Source organism: Mirounga leonina, unplaced genomic scaffold (assembly GCF_011800145.1).
Source record: "Mirounga leonina isolate KUSES-001 unplaced genomic scaffold, KU_Mleo_1.0 Mir_128, whole genome shotgun sequence".
NCBI classification, from domain to species: domain Eukaryota; kingdom Metazoa; phylum Chordata; class Mammalia; order Carnivora; family Phocidae; genus Mirounga; species Mirounga leonina.
The window spans coordinates 1,142,785-1,157,546 of record NW_023270320.1 but is presented as its reverse complement, the minus strand read 5'-3'; the positions used below and the strand labels follow the sequence as shown (position 1 = coordinate 1,157,546).

Below are 14,762 nucleotides of genomic sequence, written 5' to 3'. Positions count from 1 at the left end.
TCTTTGGTTAGGTTTATTTTGAGGATCTTATGGTTTTTGATGCTATTGTAAATGGAATCATTTCTCTAATTTCTCTTTCTACAGTTGCATTGTTAGTGTATAAGAAAGCAACTGATCTCTGTGCATTGATTTTGTATCCTGCCACATTACTGAATTGCTCTATGAGTTCTAGTAATTTGGGGGTGGAGTCTTTTGGGTTTTCCACATAAAGTATCATGTCATCTGCGAAAAGAGAGAGTTTGACTTCTTCTTTGCCAGTTTGCATACCTTTTATTTCTTTTTGTTTTCTGATTGCTGTTGCTAGGACTTCTAGTACTATGTTGAACAATAGTGGTGAGAATGGGCATCCTTGACGTGTTCCTGATCTTAAGGCAAAGGCTCTCAGCTTTTACCCACTGAGGATGATATTCGCTGTGGGTTTTTCATAGATGGATTTTATGAACTTGAGGAGTTTTCCCTCTATCCCTACACTCTGAAAAGTTTTAATCAGGAAAGGATGCTGTATTTTGTCAAGTGTTTTTTCTGCATCAATTGAGAGGACCATATGGTTCTTCTCTCTCCTCTTATTAATGTGTTCTATCACACTGATTGATTTGCAAATGTTGAACCACCCTTGCATCCCGGGGATAAATCCCACTTGGTCATGGTGGATCCTTTTAATGTATTTTTGGATCCTATTAGCTAGGATTTTGTTCAGGATTTTGGAATCCATATTCATCAGGGATATGGGTCTGAAATTCTCCTTTTTGATGGGGTCTTTGCCTGGTTTGGGGATTAAGGTAATGATGGCCTCATAGAACGAGTCTGGAAGCTTTCCTTCTGTTTCTATTTTTTGAAACAGTTTCAGGAGAATAGATATTATTTCTTCTTTGAATGTTTGGTAGAATTCCCCAGAGAATCCATCAGGCCCTGGACTCTTGTTTTTGGGGATGTTTTTGATCACTGCTGCAATCTCGTTACTGGTTATTGGCCTATTCAGGTTGTCAGTTTCTTCCTGTTTCAGTCTTGGGCGTTTATAGGCTTTCAGGAAGGCATCCATTTCATCCAGGTTGCTCAGTATATCATTCTTAAAGCATCTATCCAACAAGAAGATCTAACAATTGTAAATATCTATGCCCCCAACATGGGAGCAGCCATCTACATAAGCCAACTGTTAACCAAAATAAAGAGTCATATTGATAACAATACATTAATTGTAGGAGACCTCAATACTCCACTCTCAGCAATAGACAGATCATCTAAGCAGAAAATCAACAAAGAAACAAGAGCTTTGAATGACACACTGGACCAGATGGACCTCATAGATATATACAGAACATTCCACCCTAAAACAATAGAATACTCATTCTTCTCGAGCGCACATGGAACTTTCTCCAGAATAGACCATATACTGGGTCACAAATCAGGTCTCAACCAATACCAAAAGACTGAGATTATTCCCTGCATATTCTCAGACCATTAAGGCTTTAAAACTGACACTCAATCACAAGAAAAAATTTGGCAGAAATTCAAACACTTGGAAGCACAGACCACTCTGTGCAAGAATGTTTGGGTCAACCAGGAAATCAAAGAAGAACTTAATTCATAGAAACCAATGAGAATGAAAACACATCGGTCCAAAACCTATGGGATACTGCAAAGGCAGTCCTAAGGGGGAAATACATAGCCATCCAAGCCTCACTCAAAAAAGTAGAAAAATCCCGAATTCAGCAGCTAACTCTACACCTTAAAGAACTAGAGAAAAAGCAACAAATGATGCCTAAGTCATGCATTAGAAGATAAGTAATTAAGCTTTGAGCAGAGATCAATGAATTAGAAACCAGAAACACAGTAGATCAGATCAGTGAAATTAGAAGCTGGTTCTTTGAAAGAATAAGATCGATAAACCACTGGCCAGATTTATCCAAGAGAAAGGAGAAAGGACCCGAATTAATAAAATTATGAATGAAAGGGGGAGAGATCACGACTAACACCAAGGAAATAGAAACAATTATTAAAAATTATTATCAATAACTATATGCCAGTAAACTGAGCAATCTGGATGAAATGGATGGCTTCCTGGAAACCCATTATTAGTTTTATGATGTTTTTAAAGTTGCTGTAGGAATTTCGTAGAGGCAATAGCTCTTCTAATCCTAGGATTATAATTGTGTTTCTTCTAGTTTTTTGTTATTTCGTGGGCACAGTGAATCATGTATTATTTAGTGCCTGTGTTGTATAGCTGGGGAAACTGAAGCTTTGAGAACTGACCTTATCCAAAGTCATAGAGAAAGTTAATGGTTGAATGGACTTAAAATTCAGGTCTGTCTCTCTCCTGGGCCAGATTATCTCTGTAGAACTTTCCCTGGCTTTGTTATCAAGTGTCACTTTATGACTTGCTACCTCATAGGGGTCTCACATGACCAAAATGTAGCTTGGTGTTCTGAGCAGATCATTGTATTAAAAAGGATGTTTCTCTTGGGTTGACATACCTCATAGTTCCCAATAGTCGGTATTAAAGTTATTTCTTGGTGTGCTTTTCACCCCAAAGGGAAAACTCTCTCATTATGTGTTGATTTTACTCTCTCATTATGTGTGACCATCCCTTGAAGACCAGGTTGAGGTGTGTGTCCATGTCTGAGTGTGTGTCTGTAGGGATGTGGAGGAAAGTGCAATTGAAGCTAATCTCAAGGGAGGGGGGGTTTCTTCAAAACATTATACCAGTTAGAATATACTTTTTTACCGTTTAAGATTCGGATTGTTATATTTTTGTTATAGCGGTTGTCCAAAAAGTATAAGAAATTCCACAAACAAATAGCCACACAAAACCCACAAATCTATGTTGGTGGCGAACAGGAAGTCCTCCTGAGCATAACTCACAAGGCCATCGCGATTTGGAACCTGCCTAATCCTTGAGCTTCCTGTCTTGCCGTGTTCTTCACTGGGCCCCTCTCTCAGCCTTACTGAACTTGAGGGCTTTTCTGAATGTACCATATCCTTCCCCAGTCCTGCTGTACACTATTGTATATGCTGGTCAGGCTGCCCGCAGAGTCCTCGAGCAGCCCGTGCTGAGTCTGTCCCCTACACAGTCCTCCTCCTCCACACCGCTCAGATACTTGCCTCTCTGGGAGGCTGTCCCCGAGTCTCCCCAACAGAAGTAGCACCCTTGGCCCTAAACACAGGTGCTACTTCTGTTGCTACAGCTGCTCGTGTCTGTTTTTGTGCTCTCCAGGGCAGATCCATGTTTTATTATCTCTGTGTACTCTAGTCTGTTATCAGTAATGGCAGGTGCTTTTTGAGGGATTGTTAAATGAATGAGTGACTGGATTAATGGGTTCACAGAAGCATATCCCATTATTTACTATCATCTTAGCTTTACTTACTGTCCTTGTGGCCCTGGAATGTTTGCAGGAAATGATACATTATGCAGATTTCATTTAAAATATTGCCGAGGTTTGGGCCAGAGCTCCAAACTTTGTATTATGAAGTAGATGTTCAAAGACCAAAAAAAAAAAAAAAAGGATTGGGGTTTAAAAGTGTGCTTTTCATGCTGGTTCTCCATGTTGGTGTGGGGATTGATTCCTCTTCCTTTTTGTGATCATCCTAGAAGCATCAGGGATAGTGGATCCATCCTTGTTATAGGACGTGTTTAGTGAACCTTTGGTCATAGCTCTAGTCCCATCAGAAACTCCATTGACTGGGACCGTCATTATTTATTACAATAGCTAATTCTTCATTTTTACTCTCTAACTTTTGTACTGGTTTGGGGTACACCAGTGGTTCCCAAAAGCTAGTCCTCAGACCCAATTTAACATGTCTGGTGTAGGGCCGAAGAGTCTGTCTTTTCTAAAGCTTACCAGTTTCTACTGGCATGGATGAATACAAGTCAATTAATATCTGTTATGGTAGAAAATTGTGACCTATGTTCGAGGTCTTCTGATTCTTTTCTTGCTCTTCAGCTTGGGGTGGTTTATGTGTAGTTCAGAAGTTCCACAGAAATATACATATTTTCCCCCAGATGGCCAGTGATTTGCTCTTACAGCCTATTTGTAAAGCTAAGATGAATTTTTACCACTAATTAGATGAGTTCGTCAAATACGATAAATGCTTATGTAAGATCCAACTAATGATTTTACTTGAAGCACAAAGCAGTTGTTGTTGATGCTTTGAACATACACTGTGATTCAATTTTAAGACTAAAAAGTAGGAACCCTGTGTCATTAAATATCGTGTTTAAAGTGGCACAAAGTGAGCAGTGAAGCCAGAGTTAGGCCGTGAGTCTCTGGCCTAGATGTTGGCCAAGCACAGAAGCCGTCAACAAAGCCAGGAGACTGCATGTGTCTGGCAGAGGGAAGGAGGCTGTTCTAATTATGTCAGTGTTGGGGGGGGTGTAGGTGTGATAGGGTGCAGGGTCTTGCTAACCAGTAAGGTGATGAGGGGATGGTATAGTCAGACAAAAGCTCATGATATCTGATAAAGGGCTATGGGATCAATGGTTTGAAAATTCCAGTTGAGACTATGCATTAGAAACGGAGTTCTCAAGCAACAGCTAAAAATAAAATCCTATTGCAATATTGCTCAAAATTTTCCTGACTTAAATATTATATATGCTACTTTGCGTATTACCAGGCTTTTTACCAGAGTATTCAAGAATCCTCATATCTCTGGATCCACAATGATGAGTGACTGGATTCAGCTTCTAAACACATCAAATGCCAGTGTAGCATAGCAAGAGGAAGGCCTGCCCCAGGGCCCGGACCTCTCTGACCAAGAGCAGGCATGCATTAAATGGCTAATGGAGCAAAGTAGGATGACATGATAATTATAGTAGTAATAATAGTTATTAGGGTTATTGCTATTGCTGACATCACTGAGTACTTCCCATGTACCAGGCATGTACTAATTTATTTAATCTTTACAACAGTCCTATGAAGAAGTAAGTATTATTATTAATCCCATTTCTTAAAGATGAGGAAATTGGTGTCCATGAATGAATTGGTAATATATTAATCTTCAGAGATGAGTTTTAAGCCTGACTTTCCTGATATACTGTGGAAAGTTAAAGATTAGCTTTCTGAAGTGATCTTTGTTGATGTTTTTCTGTCCTTGAAAGTCAATCTTGAAAAGAAAGGAAGAGCAGAGAAGAAAGAATCATAAACATCCTTTTAATGGTAAAGTTACTTTCAAAGAGATTTACCATGACATGCTCTGAAATGCAGTCATTATGTCCATCATCTGTGAGGATACCACTTGTAACCTTGAACATGTTCCTTATTTAACTGCTATGAGGGCCTCAATTCACCTGTCTGTAAAAGGAAATGGGTAACTGGCTTACCTCGTTGGAAGACTTTTTTAGGCCTAAGATGAAGTTTCTGAGTGTGCTTTGAGAAGGAGACACCTGCAGTGTGTCCTCTGTTTTGGCAGTATGTTGCTCAAGTCATTTCACACAGACAGGCTCAGCGGTTGGCCAGAGACAATAACAAGGTCACACATTCCCTGCCCTTTGACCTTTTAACTCCTGCTCATTGTTGCTACCTGGATCTGAAGTGATCTGCTTTCCACAGCATCCTGGATGTACTGTCCCATGGTGTGTTGAAAGGAAGTTCTGCAGCCGTTTGGAAATGGGCCCTGACAGTGGCCGCTTTGACTCCCCCCGCCCCCGATGTTTGTTCTGGAATCCCTGCAGAACTCCCCACTATCTTAGTGCCCCACTGCTGTGTCGAGCCCCTTAAACTCCCTTTACCCCAGGTAGGTGTCTAGACTGTCATTTTTTGCCACTGGTTTCTTAAAGTTATGGAAAGCGATGGATCTACCACGTCTTCATAAGAAGCCCACAGTCCTTGAAGAATAAGAGCTCAGGGCGAAAACGAGATCTGTGTAGTTGGGGGTCTTGAGCGGCACATTGTGTGGTCTGGCTGACACAAGGGCAGGGAGGGAGCGAAAGTGCACAGGCTGGTTTCCAGGGCAGTGTGGGCCTTGTCATCTCCTGTAAGAGCCCTGCTTCTTCATTAAACTTACACATCATCAGAAATCCATTTTCCCCCAGGACTTCTGTTATACTTCTGCCTTCGGTCTCTCCATTGTTTATTCACACTCTGACCCATTCCGTATCCTTTGACCTGCCTTTCCTTAGGCTTTACTCCTCCTTCTCTAGCCTGGACCCCATAGTGTATTCCTTCAGCCACTTGCTTCCCAGTGCCCTGATTTCCTTGCCCTGCAGAGCCTGGCCCTAGATCAGTCACTCACTGTCTTTTCCCCTCCTTCGCCTGTTCTTCATGCTCCAGGAGAAAAGCCCCTGAAGTTCCATACATGCTGATATCAGTACAAATTTATGATCTCCAGCCCAGCTGCATTCTCTGGCCACCCTCCCAAGCCCCCAGCACCCATTGCAAAGCCTGTATCCACCCTTAATCCTCTTGTCCTCAGCCTGACCTTCCTCCCACTTCACTGAGGAATTAACGATATTAGTTATCATGGGTTCCTTTGGCTCCTTGCCCCAATCCTGCACCACCTGCACCCTTGCTCTCCTACTTCTGCCCTGTTTGGGAGAATAGGTGATGCTGCTCTGTCCAAAACCGTGTCTTTTCTGGGTCATGGTTCCCCCCAACCTCTCACTTTGTCATTCCATCCATGCATCCTCATTGCCTGGTTCTATTTGTTCTTTCCTCTCAACATATGAAAGCTTGTTTCTTTTTCCTATTTTTTAAAAAGATTTATTTATTTATTTATTTGAGAGAGCGAGGGAGAGCCCATGAGCAGGAGGGAGAGAATCTTAAGCAGACTCTGCACTGAGCACCAAGCCTGACATGGGGCTCGATCTCATGACCTTGAGATCATGACCTGAGCTGAAACCAAGAGTTGGACGCTTAACCAACTGCACCACCCAGGTGCCCCTTTCCTATTTTTTAAAAAATATTTTTTTTATTTATTTGAGAGAAACAGAGATAATGAGAGAGAGCATGAGTGGAAAGGAGGGAGAGAAGCAGGCTCCCCGCTGAGTAGGGAGCCCGATGCGGGGCTCGGTCCCAAGACCCCGGGGTTAATGACTGAGCCAAAGGCAGACGCTTAACCAACTGAGCCACCCAGGTGCCCCCCTGTTTTTTTTTTTTTTAAGAAACACTGTCAACTCTAAGTTCCTCTGGCTGCTACTCTGTTGCATTCATCCCCTTCTAACCAAGCACCTTCCTTCCCACCCTCCTGCCCTACTCTGTGTGAGGGGTATGCATTAGGGTTGCAGAAACAGTTGTGGTTTCCATGGAGCTTACCTTCTAGTGATGGGAACAGTACGGAATAGGCGGGTCAGTAGACACCTTCACATAGTGTGCGGTGCAAACACTCAAACGGGTAATGGGAAAGCGGTGGCAGAGTGATGGGGCCGGGGGTTGGGGAGCAAGACCACAGGAGGCCTCTTTGAGGAGGTGGCTTTGGGCTGAGACTCACGGCGAGAAGGATCCAGCCATGCCTGGCCCCTGGGGGGAAAGCATCCCAGGCAGACAGGAGAGAAAAGGCAATGGTCCTGAGGCAGCAGCCGTCACTTGACAACTTCAAAGAGATGAAAGGAAAATACTCAACTCCCTCAACTTGGTGCTGCCGCTTCAGCTCTCATCACCCTTCACGTCTGGCCTGCAGCCCTGACACTTCTCTGAGACCCTCATTGGTCAGGTCACCAGTGATCTCCTGCTTGCCCTCCAGGGGGCCAGTTTCATCCTTGCACTTAACCCTGATGTAACAGCTGGCACGGCTGCTGTCCCTCGCTCACTGGCGGGCTCCTGCCTTCTGCATCCTGGGCTCCCTCTTCTGTCCTTACAGACTTCCTGGCTGCTCCGACCCCCTGCATGCTGGGGACACCTACCTCTGTGTGTCAACGGGAGGCCTGTCTGCTGAGCTTCCATCCTCCTCCTACAGTGCTGGAAATCAGCACATCCGGGGCTCCACTCACAACCCCTTTCTCACCTGTAACTGGAGTCACACCACGTTTCTCCCTCTCCCCCACACACTACGTTTGTCCCATTTCTTGAGTTCTTTCTGCTTCTCATCCTCCCACTGGCACTAGCACTGTTTAGGCCTTTGTCCTTTCTTGCTGAAGCATTTTGGTTCCCTCCTCATGGCAATCTGAGCTCAATGCCTGTGGTCCCTCCACACTCCCGCTGCTGTAAGGGGTCTCCCGGCTCCTCTGTGAACGACCCACCGTACTCCCCTGAGCTCCGGGCCAGCATGGTGTGCCCCACCTGACTCTCCAGCTTTGTCCCCCGTCTCTGTCCCATACGTAGCTTTTGCACCCCAGCTTCCCTGAAGTGCCTCAAGTTTTCGTTTTGTCAGTATCTTAGCTTATGTTGCTGTCTTTCCCCAGAATGCCCTCTCTGATTTTGCAGTCTTGGCAAACACCCACTCAGTCTTCAGTTCTGGTGAAATATCTCCTATCAAACTGTTCATACCTGCACTAGGTAGAAGACTCCCTCCTTTCTGTTCCCTTCCAGCTTAGGCAGACTCTCTTAGGGGCTTATCATGCATTTATGCCTGTGTTGCTTACCTATCTACCTTTCTCTCTGAGAGCACAGTGATTTTATGTTCATTTTTGTATTTCTAATATAAAACACAATCCACAGTAAATAATAAGAAAAATCAGTGAGGATGAGAGTAACCATGTCACATGAATATGAAACGTGTCAGGCTGGCGGGTCCCTGGTGAGGATCCCCGCCCACTGCTGTGCTGGAATCACAACATGCCCTCACTTCCTGTTTATTGTGAAGTACCTGATAGCCTTCATGAAGTGATAGGTGGGTTGTAGTTTTGTGGGGGAGAAAATGCCTCTGAAAAGCAAGTCAGCTGTTAGTAGTAGTGATGAAGTAAGGACGAGCTCTAAGTATGGTGAGGTTCTTAGAAATTTCTGGTAGATTAAGGTGATGAAGTTGTCTGCACGGCTTCGTAACAAGAACAGATACAAAATGCAATAAATAGAAGTAGGAAAAGGCAATTCCTGAATTGCTTCGGCAAGGACACCAGTCAGTGCAACCATTTCTTATCAAACAAAAGAAACACGTTTGGTGAAGGTTGAAAACAGTGATAACCTTGCGTCAGGACATGTCCAGAAGCTGCTATGGGCTGACGCACCGTGATGAGTGGAAAGCAAGGTGTGTACAGACAGTTCCCTACCCTGGCAGTTGAGGAAAAGCCTGAAAGTGGTTACTTTTTATTGTTTTTTTATGGGGAGAATTGCTTACGTGTAGTACCTGAGCATTTGAAGATTCGTGGCAGTCTCAGGACCTCCTCTTTCCCAAATGTCAAAAGTCTACCATTTTCCCTGAGAAAACAGAGCTGACAACAGATGGCACTGTAATAATGTCTCATTTATCTCACAGGGTCTGGGAATGAGATATTCCTTCTGAACAGGATTTTCTAACCGAAAACCACTAAAGCACCAAAATAGTTAAAAATTACTATTGGGAGTAAAATGTTTCTCAGGTGTTTCTCTTCTTGAGCAGAGTAAGGAGGCTATGCTCTTACAGTGACATCTTCAGAGACGATTTACATGGGAGTGTTTTTATATTCAGTGTCTCAGACATTTAAAAAAAGTCAATCATGTTCTGTCTCTCCCCCTGCTGTCCTATGTACCTCTTCCAGCATCTCTGCCTGTTCTAGATTTCTCTTTTCTCATATACTCTTCCTTTTGTGGTTAGAAATATTTTTTTCATGAAAAAATTTACTACTTTGAATGCATTGTAGACTATGAATTTAGGGGACTGTTATTTAGTAACTGTTGCAATTGTGCGTTAGCATAAAAGAAAAGTTCTAAGGGTGGATGTGAAGCTTATCTGTGGGTAAATGAGCCCAACTGGTTTTCACAACAGACTTTCTATTGTTTATTCTGACTTCTGTTTTTCATGCTTCTGCATCTTTGCCCTGCTCTGAGCTGTTCCTGTTGTGTATGAAAGTGACCTCTAGGGAGTAAACCCTTGCACAGGGTATGTTCCAGTCAGTCATTAAAGAGTCTGGTGAACACGGGCAGATTGCAACTGCCCTGTGACTTAGTGTGTTCACCTGTAAATGACAAGGCTGTACTAGATGATCTCCAAAGTCCGTAGAGGCTGAAAGAATAGTTCAGCAAAGCAAAGTTTAAAATCTCGGCAGACCAGAGTGTCCGAGGATTGAGTGGCCACTTTAGGTTGAGAATGTCATGGGGATCTTCCCAGAGGATGAGGTCAGCTTTAAAAAGGACAGACGGTAGACTGGTGGGGAAGTGTGTCTTGAGAAAGCTCAAGGCCTCTTCAGAGGAGAACAGTTATTGTGGTAAAATATACATAACATAAAATTTACCATTCTATTTTTTAAGTGTACAATTGAGTGACATTAAGCATATTCGCACTGTTGTGTAACCATCACACTACCCATTTCTAGAACTTTTTCATCATGTCGGACCGAAACTCTGTGCCCATTAAATACTAACTCCCCATTCCCTGCTTCCCCAACCCCAGGTAACCACATCTGGGATCAGCAGTCCACTTTCTGTCTCTAGGAATTCGACTAGTCCAGACACCTCATATAAGTGCAACCATACAGTATTTGTCCTTTTGTGTCTGGCTTATTTCATGTGGCACATGTCTTTAAGTTTCATTCCTGTTGTGGCATGTGTCAGAATTTCCTTCCTTTCTAAGGCTCAGTAGTAGTCCATTTATGCATCTACCATGTCTCATCCATTCATCTTTTCATGGAGGTTTGGGTTGTTGCCATCTCTTGGTATTGTAAACACTGCGGGTATGAACATGTACGTACAAGTATCTGTTCGAGACTCTGTTTTCATTTCTTTTGGGTACACACCCAGAAGTGGGTGGATCATGTGATAACTCTATGTTTAACTTTTTGAAGAACTGCCAAACTGTTTTCCATAGTGGCCGTACCATTTTACATTCCCACCAGCATTGCAGGAGAGTTCCAGTTTCTCCAAGGAGGAAGAGTAGTTGTATATGCGCGTTATGAACTAGTTTGGCTGGAGCCCATCTTTCTCATGAGGCAGTGGCAAGACCTACAATTAGGACAGTAGATTGAGGCCATAGTATGGAGGGTCTTGAAGGCCTGGCCATGGTATTAGTACTTTATTCTCTAGACTGTAAGAAGCTGGTGAGGGAAGAGCAGGATTAGAATGGTGCTGTAGGAAGGTGAAGGGCCAAAGGATAGCCTTTGCAGGATGGATTGGGCCCTGGAAGTGGGACGTGGGTTGGCAGAGAATTGTAGTTATCCTGCTGAGAGACCTGAACTAAGCTCTGTGTGGGAAGGTAGGAAAGACAGGGATGACAGCGGAGACACTTCTGGGATCAGCAGGCAGCATTGACCACAACCTGTGGACACTCATATTGAGGGAGGGTAAGTAAGAGCATGAGGGTAAGGAGTGGTACCTCCTTGACATCCGGCATCTGTCATGACAACGTAGTCAGGTCCTACGTTGATGACAGGATGTAGAGAGGGGGCTTATGTCTGGTTAGTTCCTTGCCTGCTGAAGGAACAGACATTTGCAGTAGACCATGGAGCTATATCTTGGATGCCTGGGGGTGTCCCCACCTAGTGGGTCATTCTACATACAGCCTGGCCCCCTTGAGTAGCATAAGATGAGCACTAGGATATTTGCTCAGGAAGCAGAAACACCAAACTCAAAGTAAACTTAGTGTCAATGGAAAGAGGGCAGTTAGGGTATCTAACCCAAAATCTAAGCTAGGTCCAAAGTTTTTATTTTGATCTTTAATTTACATAATGCCTAAAAATGATGCTATCCTACACAAAGCCGGTTTGCTTTGCATTTGCTGGTATGCATGCCAGCTCATTGGCTGAAAGGCCATTTCTGTCTCAGAATCCTTCTGCCTGCCCCCTTTCTCCCAGGCTCTTTGTGTTTCCACCACTGAAGATTTCCAGGAGGCATGGGGATCCACTGAGGTGTCGTCCTTTGTGTTCCAAGCAGACCGAGAGTGCCAGTGTGCAGGTGTGGGAGGGCGTGCCTGCGGGTGTGGTGGGTGGATGGCTGGGTGTGGGTTTTAGTGGACACAGGTTGCAAGAGAGTTTTAAATAACTTATTTGAAATGGACTTAAGAGATCTAAATCAGATTTGTAAGACATAATTAATTTAATTAGTTTGAGTATGGGGAAATATGCTAAAAAGTTGATGCAATAACTGTTTTGAGGCATGGGATGTGGAAGACAGTGAGAAAGCAGCTGAAACTGTGGTGTGCACGCTCGGCCTGGGTGCGCTGGCGTCCACAGGAAGCGGTGCCACGCCTGGGGGCCACGGCCACAGCTGCTGCCTGTCGGGAGGCAGCTCCACTGACGTGCCTATGAGGATCACTGTCGTGAGAATTCTCACATTCCCGGGCTTCTCTCTAAGTAGATGCCCATCTCTTCACATGGGTTCGTGTATCTCCCTACCTGTATTTTCAAATCTGTGGATTCAGATTTTTAAAAGTTAATGATTCTTATCCTGGTGCCGAGAAAGAAAATGACTCCGTTAAAAAACCCTCTTCAACCCACGTACATTTTTATCTGCACATTAAGCTGTCAGCAGCCTTTCCCACGTGGACTGCTGTGTGGAGAAGGTGTGCTTGCTGACAGCAGATACCAGGAGCTTGACGAGGCGCAGCCACCGACCCCTGGCAGGCCCCTCCCAGCTGTGCGGCCTCTGTTACCGAAAGCAACCCCTTTCTCACTCGCCCAGTCTTATTTTAACCCTGGAAGTTAGTGGTTTCCCCAGCTGCTGCGGAGAGCGCTAGAGGTGGCGGAGGGCTTGTTTCCTCAGCGAGTACTGATTGCCCGAAAGAATGAACAGACTTTGAAGGGAACTACTTCACATTTTCAAAGAAGTCCTTTGAGCTTCCTCAGACATGAACCTTCTTCTTTCTTCCATGAATGGCCTCTGCAGGGACTCTAAATTCTGTTCCAACGTGAGCTCAGCAAAACCTCTCTCGCTTCCGTGGCTCTGAGGGCCGTTGAGCAGTATACCCTGTTACCCAACGAATCTATGGAGGCTTCAGAAGGGCACTCAGGCCTTGTCACTGTGTGCCCAGGTCCTTCAATCACCTGTGCTGGCTGCCAACGGATTGCGCAGCTTGATTCTCAAGGCAGGCCCTTGGGACAGCTGTGAGAAATGAGACTACCTGAAAATCTGCAGGACCAGACTCCTCTCTGGGGCTCCTGAAGGAGATCCAATCTTTGAAAAGGATCAAAGAGGCAGTAAAGCAGGCTGTGAGCGTGAAAAGCCCCTGTACGGCAGAGAGTGGAGCAGAGAACCCGGCCGTGTTTGTGAAGAAGACCTGTACTGCCCACAAAAGCAGAGGGAGTGAGGAAGAAAAGGAGGGCTGTGTTAGAGGCCTGAGAACTGTAACTCCCGTGGGCAGGCACTTCCCTGGAGACGTACTTTTGAAGCTACTCCAAGACTGGGAGGTGCATGCCAGCTAAGGTGGGGATTGGGAGGAGGGATGAGAGCTGCAACAGAAAACATGGCAAGTCAGAGGTAAAAGATGAAGGAGCTTGTCTGGCAATTTGTTGGATTCTTACAGGAGTTTTTTTCTGACTGTAGAAAAAAACACCCACAATACCAGTGATGTCGGGAAGGCAGTGGAACCTAAGCATTGGGAATCGTTTGCTTGATAGAAAAATTCTGTCGGGTCAGGCTCATCTTGAGAGTTGACGGGTGGCGACTGTGGCATTTCAGTACCAGTGACGTGGGGTAGAGCACAGTTTGGGGGGGCCTTAAATAGATATCCCAGGTAGTCTGGCTCGGGAGCACTGAGCTGTGCTACTTCTCAGAGGTAGGAGGGATGATATAGAATTAAATAAGATGTGTGCCTGCCACTGTGCTGGGTATTTTATGTGTTGTGCACTTTAACGCTTCCAGAAGCTTCCAGAGGGCCACTCTGAAGTGCTCCGAATAGATCGCTATGGTCAGTCCATCGGAAATGGTGTAATTTCTAAGAGATAATTTTAACATTCTTTTACAATTAAATAAATAGAATAACTATAGTATTTATCTAATCATATTGCAGAAAGAGTGGATAATAGCAGAAAAGAAAAAAAAAAAAAACCCACAACCCCACTCCACATCACAGCCGATCTTATTTTGGCATGTTTCCTTACTGTCCTTTTTTGAATACCTCTGTATAGTACAAATACAGTTTTGTATCCAACATTACAAATTTCTTTCTGTGTTTATAGGAAGTCTTCAAAACTATGATTTTTAAATTGATGGTATTTTGATTTCTTTGGGGATTTTAAATATGGGAGCATTTTGGGTATTCTAATACTTATTACATGTAGAGATTTAATCTTAATTTAATGTTTTAAAAGGTATTTTGTGCTAGATCTCAGCTATAAAAAAATATACTCAGCAGCCAGGGTCAATTTTTAACACTCTCTTTGTGTCTCCGTTGACAGGGATCTACCGCACAGAAAAGGATAAAGGCACTCTGTATGAGCTCACGTTCAAAGGGGAGCAGAAGCACGAATTCAGACGACTCGTCTTGTTTCGACCGTTTGGCCCGATCATGAAAGTAAAACAAGAAAAGCTCAACATGGCCAACACGCTCATCAACATCATCGTGCCACTGGCGAAGCGGGTGGACAAGTTCCGGCAGTTCATGCAGAATTTCAGGTTTGTTTGTACATGTTTACCTTCCTCTGTGTGGCATGTGTTAAAATGCTGATATCATTTCCCGTCATCTCCCTCCTTTCTCCAGCCAAGTACAAAGGCCCCTTTCTCTTCTTGTTCAACTGTTCTCTTCATGTAAAGTTTATCATTTGCATTTGC

At 44.2% G+C, this 14,762-nt stretch overlaps 1 protein-coding gene across 3 annotated transcripts in view; it reads left to right on the top strand.

Moving 5' to 3' along the window:
• CSGALNACT1 (chondroitin sulfate N-acetylgalactosaminyltransferase 1) overlaps positions 1–14,762 on the top strand; it is a 342,670-nt gene that overhangs the window by 275,408 nt on the left and 52,500 nt on the right. For all 3 annotated transcript variants that reach the window (XM_035003899.1, XM_035003897.1, XM_035003898.1), the window contains exon 4: positions 14,390–14,606. In XM_035003899.1, coding sequence (XP_034859790.1) covers positions 14,390–14,606 — 217 coding nt within the window. The remainder of the gene's footprint in view (positions 1–14,389; positions 14,607–14,762) is intronic.